The sequence below is a fragment of the Puma concolor genome, chromosome D1 (assembly GCF_028749965.1).
Source record: "Puma concolor isolate L17-30 chromosome D1, mPumCon1.1.hap2, whole genome shotgun sequence".
Classification (NCBI taxonomy): domain Eukaryota; kingdom Metazoa; phylum Chordata; class Mammalia; order Carnivora; family Felidae; genus Puma; species Puma concolor.
In genome coordinates, this window is record NC_141676.1 from 8,831,589 (window position 1) to 8,846,455 (window position 14,867).

The window sequence follows — 14,867 nt, forward strand, 5'->3', positions numbered from 1 at the left end:
GGCTGCGCGCGGCCTTCGTGCCTGCGTGCGTACGTGCGTGCGCTCGCTCGCGCGGGCTCAGTGCTGGCGCGTGAGGCGGAGGCGGGCGGCGGCGGCGCCTGCGCGGTCGGGCTCGGTCGACGGTTCGCAGGGGAGGAGGCGGCGGGAGGCGGAGGAGGCGGCGGTGGCGATGGAGGTGAAGCGGCTGAAAGTGACCGAGCTGCGGTCTGAGCTGCAGCGGCGGGGCCTGGACTCGCGCGGCCTCAAGGTGGATCTGGCGCAGCGGCTGCAGGAGGCGCTGGACGCCGAGATGCTCGAGGACGAGGCCGGCGGTGGCGGGGCCGGGCCCGGCGGGGCCTGCAAGGCGGAGCCTCGGCCTGTGGCCGCGTCGGGCGGTGGCCCGGGCGGGGACGAGGAGGAGGACGAAGAAGAGGAGGAGGAGGACGAGGAGGCGCTGCTTGAGGACGAGGACGAAGAGCCACCTCCTGCCCAGGCCTCGGGCCAGGCCGCGCAGCCGCCGCCGGAGCCCCCGGAGGCGGCAGCTATGGAGGCCGCGGCCGAGCCCGATGCTTCCGAGAAGCCGGCAGAGGAGGCCACGGCCGGGTCAGGTGGGGTAAATGGTGGCGAAGAGCAGGGCACCGGCAAGGGGGAGGAAGACGAGCCGGAGGAGCGGAGCGGGGACGAGACACCAGGATCCGAAGCTCCGGGTGACAAGGCCGCAGAGGAACAGGGTGAGGAGCTGGTAGCGGAGCCCGGCCCCAAACTGCCCCGACCCAGCAGTCAGCCATGCACCGCGGGGTCCGTTTCCTTGTTCTCGCTTGCCCGAAAGCGCAAGATTCCCATCGCCTTTTGGTGGGACTCTCTCCCCAGGGGAGGTGGCTTTCATTCTCTACCCACCTTTCTGGAGGGTTTGACTGCCTCTGGCGGCCCCCCTCTCTGCAAGAGGGAGCTTCCTGCCTAACTTGGTTCCTTGGTGGTGGTGGATGGAAGTGAGCGATTTTGCATGCGAACTGCTTGTGAGCTACCTGTGGAGCAGTCTCCCGCCGTATTGGTTATCTTTTTCTAAAGCGGGAATGCGATGAGAAATTGGCTATTGCGGGGACAGCCAGACAGGACTGTTGGAGGCTTTGGCCTTTGGGTTACCTGTTGGTATTTCCGCCTTAAAAATATTAAGCAATAGGCTAAGTTCGCCAAAGTCCGCTCCATCACATTACTGGCGCTTGAGCCACACAGTGAATCTGAAAATCTAACCTTGCTCCTGCTTTAGCAGCCTGTGGTTTGAGGGTGTGGAGTTTAATAGTTAACTATTGAAGGAAAGTCTTAATCTAGTGCGTTTAGAGTAAGTTAGTTAACACCAGTTGGCTAGATGTTTTACCTTGCTTGAATTCTTATGATTAAGTTTGAATTTTTCCACTGAGTCTGCCGATGGACAAATTTGTGGATTGGCTGTGCACTTAAAGCATTTTTAAATTTTAGGTCCCTGACTTCCTGAATTGGAACTATTGAGTTGTTGGTGGGTTCACAGAATAACCTCGTGGAAGAGAGTGTGTAGAGTTGCCCAGGGAGTTAGTGACCTTTCTCTCTCTTCTTTTGAAGTGATTGGTTGGTTAGACCAAATCCGTAATTATCTGTCAGAGTAGGCAGGAAAACTAGAGGTGCTTCCAAGTCTTGCTGTGTAGTGGGGTGCCTTAATTCTTACAATACATTTTTTTAGGCTGCTATTAGTAATCATGGTATAATTGGAACCCTTTCTAAGACAGTCACATGCAAGTTGCAGATTGTTTGTTCTGTGTCCTGGAACAAAAATCCCATTACATAACCTTTGACTTCGTGTGTATCCCAAATAGAAGATAAAAAAGGTTGAGGGATAAAGGACTGCTTTAAGGAAATTATTGTTAAAAACCTTAATGTTGCAAACTACAAAAGCTTGAAGAAAAATTCCAGTTTTTTTCCCTCTTGCAGAGAATGTTGCTAAATATACGACAACACCTTTCTACCCCAAATTATGTGCAGTAAAGATGCAGTATTATTTATGGGTCTCTTGTGACTTAATGGTTTGCTCTTGGCAACCTTCAGTTAAAAAAAAAAAAATTCCATGATAGAAATACAGCTGTGAATATGCACCTGAGTCTGTTTGCTGTACAAGTAAAAGCTGTGGATGGCTGTGCATTGTAAAGCTGGAAAGGCAAACTCTTTAAAAAAGACACATACGCTCAGGCTTCTGTATCATGAAGCTGTGGGAAAATGTTGGAAAATGTGTATTAAGTGCCTAGTTTACATCCAAACCTGACAATCAAGAGTCCAAATTAAATTAACCTATGAAATTCTTTAAAGACTTAGAGGATTTTTTTAAACGTCATATTGGTGGGAAAATCTGCAAGTTTGACCTGATTTAAGCAGATAAATTTAGAATGCAAAAATTGTCCAATTTTTATCTACTGCTTGACTAATTAGCCCATAATATCCATCCTTTTCTTTTCTTTTCTTTTCTTTTCTTTTCTTTTCTTTTCCATTCTTTTCTCTTTTCTTTTCTTTTCTTTTCTTTTCTTTTCTTTTCTTTCTTATGAAATAATCAGCCAGTGACAGGAAGATGATCTTTGGAAATAAAACGTTCTGTGGATGCAGTGGGAAGAACCTGGCTATTCTGATTAGACAGCTACTCAGCCCCTTTAGTTTTTATTGGTTCTGAGCTTATTCTACGCTCCAAGATGAAAACTGATTTTCTTTCCCTCCTTTTTGTAGGAGATGACCAAGATAGTGAAAAGTCAAAACCAGCAGGCTCAGATGGTGAGCGGCGGGGGGTAAAGAGACAGCGGGATGAGAAGGATGAACATGGCCGAGCTTACTATGAATTCCGAGAGGAGGCTTACCACAGCCGGTGAGGGAAACGGTCCCCTTCATTGAAAGGGGTGTCTGCTCTGATTTGTTATTTACCTGATGTTGATTGGAGAGTATGGAAAGAGGGGTGGCTTAAAAATGCAATAGGTTTTTCTAGGCGTAAGTTTCAGATTGAATCCACTCTGAAAGCTCCTGTTGCTCTTTTCTCATTTGCTGATAGAAGCTGTCTGCTGGAATTTTATATTCACTGATAGTTTAAGACTTGATACAGACACCCCTCAAAGAAGAGGGCTTTGGATACACCGTATTTGCTTTTCTCTCATACCTATAGCTCAAAGTCTCCACCACCCCCTGAAGAAGAGGCAAAAGATGAGGAGGAGGATCAAACTCTTGTGAACCTGGACACGTGTATGTATAAGGCAGACAGGTTGGGGTTTTCAACCAACCCAAAGTGATTTTGGAGATTAAAACTTCATGGCCTGCAATTTTTAAGAGATTTAGCAATAGGAGACTTTGTATCCGTTCTTGACACCTGGGTAGATTTGCGTTCTGTTGATGATTTTCAAGTGTTGGGCTTTGGAATAAACAGATTGTTTCTTTCTAACAGATACCTCGGATCTCCATTTTCAAGTGAGCAAAGACCGCTATGGAGGGCAGCCGCTTTTCTCAGAGAAGTTCCCCACCCTTTGGTCTGGGGCAAGGAGTACTTATGGTGTGACAAAGGGGAAAGTCTGCTTTGAGGCCAAGGTAGTGTATACAGCTTATTAAGACCATTTGTTTATTAAATTATTTATTAAACTGCTATGTACTGGTTCCTGCCCCCCAGTATTTTATTAATGCAGAAAAGGCACCACACTTGAATGATAACCTTAGCTTCGGCAACCAACAAATTGACCCCCATGGCTTTGGTTTAAGTTCACTGATAGCTGGTATTCTGATGTTGAGTTGTGACAGTTGTTTTCAGTTGATACAAAAGTCTTGTCTTTCCAGCTCAGACTTTGCTCCTGAGTTGGTCAGAGTATCTGAGAGTTCCTTTTCTGACTTGGCCAGGTAACCCAGAATCTCCCAATGAAAGAAGGCTGCACAGAGGTTTCTCTGCTTCGAGTTGGATGGTCTGTTGATTTTTCCCGTCCACAGCTTGGTAACGTTCTTTTTAACTGAATCGTTAGCGTTTGCTGCCGTGTCGTTTATTCCGTGGGAAATTTGGGTATAGGTAACTAATTTGCTGTCTGTTCTAGGTGAGGATGAATTCTCTTATGGTTTCGATGGACGAGGACTCAAGGCAGAGAATGGGCAATTTGAGGAATTTGGCCAGAGTTTTGGGGAGAATGATGTCATTGGCTGCTTTGCTGTAAGTGCTCCTAAAAGTTGTGGATTCTTAGCGAGAAGTGAGTAGAGGGCACTGGGAATTCAACTTGCTTCCTAACAGCTGCTGTCTTCTATGCATTTAAAAAAAACTTTTTTTTAACGTTTACTTAACGTTAGAGCATGAGCAGGGGAGGGGCTGAGAGATGGAGAGAGACAGACTCTGAAGCAGGCTCCAGGCTCTGAGCTGTCAGCACAGAGCCCGATGTGGGGCTCGAACTCACAAACCGCGAGATCATGACCTGAGCCGAAGTCAGACGCTTAACCGACTGAGTCACCCAGGCACCCCACTCTTCTATGCATTTGATGTATTGTTTGCTTAGTTGTGTTTAGCAGTCTGAGTTTTGTTGTTTTTTTTTTTTAAAGGTTAAATTGCAAGATTTAATCAGTCTCAACTCCTGTAAGGTCTTGAATGCTCTTGTTTGTTGTCACTGTAGAATTTTGAGGCTGAAGAAGTAGAACTTTCCTTTTCCAAGAATGGAGAAGACCTAGGTGTGGCATTCCGGATCAACAAGGAATCCCTGGCAGAACGGGCCCTCCTACCCCATGTCCTCTGCAAAAATTGTGTTGTAGAATTAAACTTTGGTCAGAAGGAGGAGCCCTTCTTCCCACCACCGGAAGAGTTTGTGTTCATCCATGCTGTGCCTGTCGAGGAGCGTGTGCGCACTGCAGTCCCTCCCAAGACAATAGATCAGTGTGAGGTATGCCAAACGGTGTGCAAAACTTATGCTTTGGAATGGTTGGCTTGGAGACTTTTCTTAAAGCTTCACCTGACTGGGCAGGTGATGATGTTCTTAAATTGGGCTTTATGAACCTGACCCTCACTTAGTTTTCATGGCATTCCTGGTTCTGTTTACTTGTAGGTGATTCTGATGGTTGGACTCCCTGGATCTGGAAAGACCCAGTGGGCACTAAAATACGCAAAAGAAAACCCTGAGAAAAGATACAACGTCCTGGGAGCTGAGACTGTGATCAGTCAAATGAGGGTGAGTTGCTGGGAGAGGTGAGCTGTGGTATTTGCTCTGGAGGTTCCAAGTAAATGCCTATAACCCTTTCCTGGTGGAGTTGGTCTTAATATATGTTTAGGGCTTTTTTTTTTTTTTTTTTTTTTTTTTTTTTGCTGTGTTGTCAGATTTCTCAAAGCAGATAAAACCTGGAACATATCCAGATCAAGATGGAAATGACTCTTAGGGAGTGGACAGCATGCATTCACAGCATTGAGGAATAGGAATGATATGCTATGAATAGCTATGATAGCTTTGATTGCATTAAAAGAGGTGGCATTTACCAGTGACTCTTGGGTTTTAACTTGCTGCTTAACTTCTTGTGTTTCTCTTCACTTCCTCTTGAACTCATCAGATGAAGGGGCTTGAGGAGCCAGAGATGGACCCCAAAAGCAGAGACCTTTTAGTTCAGCAAGCCTCCCAGTGCCTTAGTAAGCTGGTCCAGATTGCTTCCCGGACAAAGAGGAACTTCATTCTTGATCAGGTATCGTTGAAAACATTGACAAGAAACCTGATTTTACAGACGGTCCAAAGATGAAAGATTTGGCATCTATTTAATCTGGTAAAACGGCTTACAGTCCAAGCGGGGTGCGTATGTAGAGGGAGACAGAATTAAGGATCAGAAACAGGTTCCCTAAGTATGACCGAGTGGTTGTGTTATATGACTGAGTCATAATGTTTTTGGAATTCAGGGATACCTTTTTATTTGTGTTTTTACCAGAGAGTATATGGACCAGACTATAAAACACATAATAGAGGCAATGGGAACAGAGGTGGAGCTTGTGTGGATTCCTGGCTCCACCACTTAACTAGGTTTGTGGCCTTTGACGAGTCTTGGTCTCTGAGTCTCAGTTTTTTTGATGTGCAAAACGGAGTAATACCTGTCATATAGAGTTTGGAGAATTAGAGGAAATTGTGTCTATAAGACCCCTAATTTCTTGCTTCACTTGTAAAAGATGCTCAGTAAGTGAATATGAGTGGTAATTTTTACTCCTGAAACATCTGTTGTTCTTTCTGTCCCTAGTGTAACGTGTACAACTCTGGCCAACGGCGGAAGCTGTTGCTGTTCAAGACTTTCTGTCGAAAAGTGGTGGTGGTTGTTCCTAATGAGGAAGATTGGAAGAAGAGGCTGGAGTTGAGGAAGGAAGTGGAGGGAGATGATGTGCCTGAGTCTATAATGCTGGAGATGAAAGGTGGGCTAATGTTACACAAGTTAGGGAGCCTGTCCTTGGTCAGTGCACACCTTTCCAAGGCCTCTTAGCACTTGGAGCGATTCTCCCCATCTAAAGTGTAAATCTGGTGGCACCTACCTGGCTCAGTCGGTAGAGCATGCATCTCTTGATCTCAGGGTCATGAGTTCGAGTCCCGTGTGGGACATAAGGCTTACCTGAGAAATAAAAGTGTAATCCAAAGAGTAAACTAATGGTAAATTAAGAGTAAATCAAGGAAGCACTTGTAGGTAAATGAATGAGGAGAGTAACTGGAGAAGCAGTAACTCCTTTTTTTTTTTTAATTTTTTTTTTTAATGTTTATTTATTTTTGACAGAGAGACAGAATGCGAGTGGGTTAGGGGCAGAAAGACAGGGAGACGCAGAAGCAGGCTCCAGGCTCTGAGCTATTAGTACAGAGCCTGACACGGGGCTCTAACTCGTGAGATCATGACCTGAGCCGAAGTTGGACGCTCAACCGACTAAGCCACCCAGGCGCCCCAGCAGTAACTCCTTGATTCATTCCAGGGAAGATACAAAAAGTGAGGTAGTGATTGACCACAGGGTGATTAAAACTCAAAGCCGAGGCTTTGTTGATTCCATTATTCATTTAGTAAGTTTCAAGGGTGTTCACTGTTTGTCCAGTACTCTTTTAGGCATAGGGGAATAGTGAATTAAATGAAGCTTTGTCTTCATTGAATTTATATCTTAAGGGGGGGGCGGAGTTTGGAGTGAACAATCTTATCAATATGTCTTGATTTCTAATATCACGTTAGGCTTGTTTTTTTGTTTCGGTTTTTGGTGTGTGCCTGAAGTTTTTAATATAATACAAAGCCTTATAGCAGCATCTCCATGAGGCAGAATTAACCATCTTGATTGATCCCACTTCCTGCTGTTCCCTTGTTCCCTCTAGAGTGTGATTTTTTTCCCCCTTTGCTGCCTTTAGCTTCTGTCATCCCACCTGTCTGCTCGGCTCCTGGCTCTTTAACTTCTGATAATGCCCAGGCATGGGAGCTAGTTACACATCTAAGAGCTGGATTCTCCAAGTTGACTCAGGATGAACCATGCCAGTCCATAACTGATTCAGGTCCTTGGAGGAATTTAGTTCAGTTTTATAAAACTGAGGGCTGACTGGATTCATCTAAGGGTCAAGAGAGCCCCATAGAGCTGAATTCCACTGGGACTCACCCTCAGAACTTGATGTCTAGAGACTGGCTAATGTGCTGGCCCATCATGCACAAGTGGTAAATGAGGCCACTTGTACTCTTGTCTCCTGTTCTCTCCTCATATAGATGAGTAAATGCTTTTTGGTTTGGGTCACTTTCTCATGGAGTCTCTCTTAGCATGTTGTCTAACCAACACCAAAATTTCCTCAGTTATTTTTAGCCTCTAGCTACCTTCATCTGTCCTGATAAGAAACTTTCACCCAATTCACTGTTAATTTATTATGGATCACTTGAGAACTGGTAAATCTAATTTGCAAGTAGCCCTTTGCTTGGGACTGTTACAGTTCAGAGGAAACTTCTGATAAGCCAGTGGGTATGAACCCAGCACCTTCATGTGCATAGAAAATCCCATTCTTCCTACAGCGGGGTTTTCGGGGTGAGATCTTGCATGTGTATGTGCTTTTCAGCTCCCATAAGCTTCTCCCTTCCTCTTGCAGCCAACTTCTCTCTGCCTGAAAAATGCGACTATATGGATGAGGTGACCTACGGGGAGCTGGAGAAGGAGGAAGCTCAGCCCATCGTCACTAAGTACAAGGAGGAGGCAAGGAAGCTGCTGCCCCCCTCCGAGAAGCGGACAAACCGCCGAAACAACCGAAACAAGCGCAACCGGCAGAACCGAAGCCGAGGCCAAGGCTATGGTGAGTCCCGGGGACCTGCCAGCCCCCTGCCTCAGTCTGTTCTTTGTGCTGCGCACAGCAGGAGCCACAAGGAAAGGCTAAGGAAGCCAAGTCCAGTCCCAGACAATGAGGAAGTACCTTCTATATTATAGGAGCATATGCTTCCTGTGTCCTTCCCCCCGCCCCCCCCAACCACCTTCTTGCACTTCTTCCATAATCCTTCAGCAAAAGGGAGTTACTTTTCAACAAAAATGTTTGTGTCCTCGAAAAGCGTTTGCGCAAGCTTCCCGTGCAGGTGTTTTTTCATTATTAAATACGAGCCCCACACTTTACCTCATGCTTCGCTTTTCCAGTATGTCCTCAGGACTTACGCAGTGAGGTTAGATTCCCAACCCGAATTTTCTTGCTGCTTTTGTCTGTTGAATCAAGCCAGCTGTGCAGACCAGAAAGTGAATGCATTATTCAGTAATTTGGGGGGGTTCCAAAGTAAGTTAAGCTAGTAGTAGAATTCACTTTCCTCCTGCATGTCTATCTAGTTTGTCAGTTAACCCCACAGTGTGCATTCACTTGACCTTAAAAATGTGTGTGTGTGTGTGTGTGTGTGTGTGTGTGTGTGTGTGTGTGTAAGTCAACAAAGCTTCTGAGTGTCTGCCGTGTGCCAGGCACTGGGAATACCAGGTTTCTGCCCTAAGGAGCTTGTTATTTAGACTTTGTTTTTCATTCGCATAAAATAATGGGTCTGGGGTACAGGATAGCTGGGGTCCCTTCCAAGACTGAAAGTCCGTGATTCTACGAATGGCAGTTTTTACTCCTGTTTCTAACTCTGCCATGTGTCCTTTTGCCATCTTAAATGTTTTGCAGGAATTGGGCAGGTTCCAAAGCAAGGTGGCTTGGTTTTCTTGTGTCTCTATTTCTCTGCCCACCCCCCCCCCCTTCAGATTCTTTAAAAAGCTCCTGGCTGGTGCCTTAATTACCACCGTGTGAGCCTGACAGAAACAGGCTTCCTATTCCCCCAGAATTGCCTTTGGCTCCGACTTTTTGATTTCCACTCAGACGTGGAGCCAGGACCCCATGCCAGCTGTGTGAGCGCGCTCTCCATTTCTCTTCCAGTGGGCGGGCAGCGCCGAGGCTACGACAACCGGGCCTACGGGCAGCAGTACTGGGGGCAGTCTGGAAACAGAGGGGTGAGTGCAGCTCTCCTTCTGCTCCTCCCTCTGGGTTGTGATGGCCATTCCTACTGGCTTGGGGGAGCAGAGTGGTTTGGGCTGTTTTCTCAGGGCTTAGGGTTTTGCCCATTTAATGTGTTCCTCTGGAAGAATTTATTCTGGGAAGATTAAGCCTGTTGATAATGTCAAGCTCTGATGTGTGTCTCACTCAAAACGGGATGGCAGTGGATCCTGACGCCCAAAGCCCACCAGTCTTCACTTCTCCTTTCTCAGGGTTACCGTAATTTCTACGATCGATACAGGGGAGACTATGATCGATTCTACGGGCGGGATTATGAGTACAACAGATACAGAGACTATTACAGACAGTACAATCGGGATGTGAGTATTCTCTGGGGATGGGGGCGGGGGTGGCAGGACTAGAGGAATGAGTGTCCTGCCTCTCCGAGCTTGGCCAGCTGTGGCTCTGAGTGATGGGGTTTCCCCTCTCTTCTAGTGGCAGAATTACTACTACCACCCCCAGGACAGAGACCGATACTACAGGAACTACTACGGTTACCAAGGGTATCGGTGAAGCCCCTGTCATGCTCGCCTGTCAGCCATGAAGCTGAATCTCTAGGGGTGCCAGGCACCCCCCCAAAACACAACCAAGGAAAACAGGGGCTGTTCGGGTGGGGCTGAGCTGCCGGGGAGGGGCGGTGGGGGGGAGGGTGCGCAAGCAGGGGCAGGGGAGGGGGGAGGTGGAAACGACAAAACTGTACATTTTTTTTAAAAGTTTGTTGAAAAGAATATTGTCTTATTCTATAAAACATTTCAAACCTAGTTAGATATTTGTAATCAAAAAACATTTGTGCAGAAAGCGGCACTTAGGGCTGCCTGTCCTGTATCCTGCGGTTGGACAGGAAAAGAACTAAAAATGTCACCCTTCTGACATTCTAAGGCAGCTGGACTGGCAGCCAAGGAAGGGAGAGCGGAGGAGGTGGTGCGGAGAGGGCGGGGACGCCCATGAGGGCGCTCTCCCCGGAGCAGGCAGGAGTGGGGACAGAGGGAGCACTTGTGACCGGGGCAGTGAAAATAAACGATTGGCTCTTCTCAATCACTTGCACCAACTAACCGTTTGTATTTTCTTTACTGACCTTTCCCTCTTGGGATATCCGGTCTGGTGGGCTGGGAGGCCAAAGCGTCCCTGTCTCCCCTTTCCCGTGCCTCGTGCTGTTTGGCTGAGGCTTGGAAGACCACCCGTCGGGCGGCTCCGTTCTGGAGGCTTCCCAGGCCAAGGAGGCACGGGGACCGTTCGTGATTGCAGGGCAGAATAGCCGGCACTTTCCATGTACCCGTTAATGAGTTTCCATAGACTCCTGGGGGAGAAGGGCATCGAAGCCCTCAGCCTGAAGATTGTGACTTGCCAGTCTCTACTCTGTCTTCCAAACTTGAGACAGGCAGGAAGTCCCTGAAATCATCTCTGTTAGAGCATCTGTCCTCTTATAGTGCAAGAGAAGGAGCGTTTCTCAGGGTTTCAGCTCACACAGAAACGAAGCAGGATTCTTTTCACTGCAGCAGGAGATGTATATAGGTGAATCCTGTGGTGTGGGCTACCAGGCCCAGGTGCTGAGAATAGCAACTATTTTATACAGTGTGGAGGGCATGAGCCCTACTGGTTTTTTTGATACACAGGTAGAGAGTGAATAGGAAAGGGGAGGGAGGGGGGCGGGGGGCGGGGTGGGGGGGGTGGGAGGCAGCTCGGAGTGGGGCTGCTGAACTTGGGAAGAGCGAGAATGTGAGTGCGTGTAATGTGTGCATGGAGAGGGAGCGCCCCCTCCCAGCATCTTGAAACAGGATTTGTCTGGGGGTGCTGTCCCTGCATGTCCCCACAGAGGCCTCTCGCCGAGAGACTTCTATTGGGATAGTGTTTGTTTGTAACTTTACCAACCCCCTCCCAGTTCTTGATGAACAGCTTCAGGTTGCTGGGCTCGAGAATATGGGTGGGACATGAGAATGCTCTTTCGACATTCAGCTTCAGTTTTCATTCATCTTCCTGCTCAGCATTCTGTCAGCCTAGAACTTACTCTGCACACACCATGTATTGCAGCACTTGCTAGTGAGGGAAGACCCAGGGTAGCGTTGTGTTACTTACCAGACGATGTGTCCATTTCCTCCCCTGGGCAGTTCTCTGCCGAAAATTCTGTGCTGAGATTTGACCTTTCCCTCCCTCCACTGATACCTCCATGCAGCCCTTCCCTAGGCAGGCAGGCCCACATCTGGTCCTCTGGTCACCCCCTGCCCGATACACCCTTCTGCCCTACAAGTACCTCTGACCCTGAGGCTGGAAGAGGGGTGCTGGCGCGAAGGAAGTTTGCTTGCTCCTAACAATGTCCTTTCTCTTGGCGCCTGCTTCCTTGTGGTGCCATCATGGATCTGTGTGAGGCAGTGAGTGAAGTGATTGCATGAACCTTTCTGTAACCCGCTCACTTTTATCGTTAAGAGAGTTTGAGAGAGCTTTGCTCGTAGTGTCAAGGCAAGGAGGCAAAAACTGGAGCCCAAAGAAATTCCCTTAGGGCCAGATTATGTCACAACAGTAAGTTGAATTTTGAGGCAGAAGTTGCCATCCCTTTTCAAATGTTCAGTCCTCCAGCGAATAGTATCTTTTTAGAGTCACATGGTTTTGGGGTGCTAGGCCCTCAGGGCCGGGGTGGGGGGCAAAGAGCTTAAGCCGATTGGGGGGGTTGGGGGAGTCAGGGGAAGGTACTTGCTGTTAATTTTTGACACCAGAAAGTCATCTTTAAAAAAAAAACAAAAACGCTGTTTTTCTGATGGATGGAGAGTGAAACTGCCACATCCTTGTTGGTTTAGCCCAAGAGATCCCTTGCAGCAACTGTAGATGTCTGGGTTTTGTTTCTGTCTTTTTATTGTGGAAAAAAAAAAAAAAAAAATGTTACGGGGAAAATGTGGATTTACCAAGAGGGATCCCTAGCCTTGTTTTCCTTAGAAGACTTGTTTAGTGTTTTATCAGACGTCTTTTGTAGTTGTTGTAGATGGAAATGCTTGTGAGAAAAACAAACACCACATGGAGCCTGTAAATGTTTTTGCACAACCTGTAAAGCATTCTTGGAAGTGGCCAGTAAAAAAGGGTTTTACCGTTAAAAAAAAAAAAAAAATGTAACTGTGTCATTGTTTACATCTGTAACTTTTTCCTCCCCTGTTCTCATTACATCCTGGCAAAAATGTAGGCACCGTAGCTTCCAGTTTTAGAATAAATAACCATTTGGATTGAATTCACCCTATCTCCTGTGGCTGCACTGACTGGGGTGGAGTGTGTCATGGGGGGGACGGATTGACCGATTTTTGGTGCTGCTTCCTCAAGTTGTACTGGGTCCAACCAAGGCTGGCTTTCCTCTTGCGTGGCTCTCACTCCCTTCTGATTCTACTATTCACTTGATGATTGTTAGCCTCCTTAGTGCCTGCTTCTGAGCACCTGGGCCACTGGAGTAGAAGAAAATACATGATAAATCATGATCCATTTGGCCTGTACTAAAACCACTCAAATGCTTAAGGTTCAAGGTAAAGCCGGTTCCGTTTGGGAGCCAAGTAAGTTTATTAATGATTAGTTGTCACTTAGGAGGAAAAGCCTTCCTATACCAAGGAAGATGTTAGATAGGGCTTATTTTGGGGAATAAGAACGTCACTTGAATTAACAAAAGCACCACTGCATTACTAGCACTAACTGATCCTAATTGTAATTCTAATACATGTTCAAGGACTCATTAAGGCTGAGATGCCTACAGGCTCACAACGCCAGTTTGGAAACGGTTGTGCTGTAACAGATATAGGTCCTGCTCTAACTCCTCCCTCTGTACGAGACAGATGTTCAGACCCCAGGGACCTACAGCTGTGTATATATAAAGGCTATCCTTGATTTCAGTGTTTGCCCATACTCTGGGATATTTAAAGTTACTCAGTGTTAGAGCTAATTAATAAGTTTTAGTGGTTAATTATAGTTAACGTCTGGTCTCTGGTAACCTCTTAAACCCCCTTTTTCCCCAGCTAGGGCTACAGCCATCACCCCCAATCTGAGGAGTATGAAAGTTGTGCAGAAAAATTAAGCAGAGGCTTAAAACAACACACACACAACTCCTATCAAGACTACCTTTAGTGAGCACTTCTGGCTTTTTACCAAGTCTGAACTTACGTGGAAATTTTCACTTACTCTTCTGGAGTTTGCCCAACACTTTGATGCAGTAGAAAAAGAGCAAGGTTCTTAGTGACTGCTCTGCATTGCTTGCTACTTAAGCGTATAGAGTACAATCATTCATTAAATATTTGAGTGCCAGCTATGTGCCAGACTCTTTCAGGATGCAGGGATTAAAATAGACTTGATCCTTTCAGGAGTTTTCATGAAACACCCAAGAAGAAACTAAAGCGGACTCCTGAACAGAATGAGGGTAGGGTCCCCACTGTAGGATGAGGTAATGAATTAGATTACCTCCAGGGCCTGTTCGGGCTCAGAAATTCAGCAGCAGCTGGAAAGCTGCTGTTCCTGAAGGTGCCCCAAGTTCATCGGGTGCCCCTGGACCTGTGGATACATCCGTAGGAGACTAAGTTCGGTTCCTGGTAGAATGCCCTTTATTCCCTTGGTTTCCTCTCTGCATTCCTGTATGCTTACTGTCTTACTGCGTGAAGGAAGTGGGGGTGTGGGGAAGCTGGGGGTGATGGCTATCCCTAAAACAGGTCACCCTTCTGTTACTTCAGGGTGGCTCCTCCCTTCAGCACTCCCCCCCCCCCCCCCCCCCACCCCCGGAAAGTGTATTCCAGCAAGAAACATGACCTAGGCTTCCTACGGTTAGGATGTATTCCTGAATTTGGGGGATGTTGATAGTGCATAAGAAGCAGACACCCTCGGACTGTTACCTTACCTGCCTTGGCCCTGGTCCCACCTCCATATGTTCGCCCTTGGAAGGAAAAGGCTTTTTTCTAGAAGAGCATTCTGGGCTTCTAAACCTCCGCCAAGTTTGAAACTGGGAGGCGCTCGTGAGACCTTAAGCCTTAGTTTTGGCATCTGGCCAGACAGCATGCTGGGACCACTACGAAGGCTGGTAGGCACACGAGGGGCGGGGACGTTGTTTCTAGCGGATGTGACCGAATGGGTCTGAGAGGGAAAGGGGAACATAGTAAACTCTACCAGGAAGCCCAAACTGAAACAGTTTCGGGCTTATCCAGCTCCTAGGGACACCAGGAGGCAACCAAGGAAGGGCGCCTGAGAGGAACGGCGCCGGGCATTGACCTCACACTTCTGTTTACACTCCAAAGACATCCTCTGCTTGGCAAGCAGTAGAAACGAGATTCCCTCGCAAGATCCACGCTCCCAGCGCCTGCTACGCTGTGCTTCCCGGGCTCCCCTTGTCCCACGATCTTTGCTTATAGTCACCCGTGTGCCTTCACCTGGATTGGGGAGACGTCGACTTCGAGA

The 14,867-nt window shown here is 47.4% G+C and overlaps 1 protein-coding gene across 2 annotated transcripts; it reads left to right on the top strand.

Moving 5' to 3' along the window:
* The first annotated feature begins 123 nt into the window (after positions 1 to 123).
* HNRNPUL2 (heterogeneous nuclear ribonucleoprotein U like 2) lies at positions 124 to 10,516 on the top strand. Of its 2 annotated transcripts, XM_025915620.2 has the most exons (14): positions 136 to 710; positions 2,722 to 2,857; positions 3,149 to 3,225; positions 3,425 to 3,564; positions 3,868 to 3,958; positions 4,056 to 4,168; positions 4,620 to 4,883; positions 5,046 to 5,168; positions 5,542 to 5,670; positions 6,211 to 6,379; positions 8,058 to 8,258; positions 9,348 to 9,421; positions 9,677 to 9,784; positions 9,900 to 10,516. In XM_025915620.2, the coding sequence occupies exons 1-14, from the start codon at positions 170 to 172 to the stop codon at positions 9,975 to 9,977; spliced, it is 2,244 nt and encodes a 747-aa protein (XP_025771405.1). In that variant the 5' UTR covers positions 136 to 169; the 3' UTR covers positions 9,978 to 10,516. The 2 variants fall into 2 exon arrangements, 1 of the variants encoding a protein (XP_025771405.1); XR_015240773.1 differs by lacking the exon at positions 9,348 to 9,421 and having other exon boundaries at positions 124 to 710; positions 9,900 to 9,940.
* The last annotated feature ends 4,351 nt before the right edge of the window (positions 10,517 to 14,867 follow it).

Excerpts from the sequence above, each read along its gene's own strand:
- HNRNPUL2 (XM_025915620.2), top strand. The coding sequence starts at position 170 with ATGGAGGTGAAGCGGCTGAAAGTGACCGAGCTGCGGTCTGAGCTGCAG. Across the intron at positions 8,259-9,347 it reads AAGCCGAGGCCAAGGCTATG|TGGGCGGGCAGCGCCGAGGC; the intron begins GTGAGTCCCGGG and ends TTTCTCTTCCAG. Across the intron at positions 9,422-9,676 it reads GGCAGTCTGGAAACAGAGGG|GGTTACCGTAATTTCTACGA; the intron begins GTGAGTGCAGCT and ends CTCCTTTCTCAG.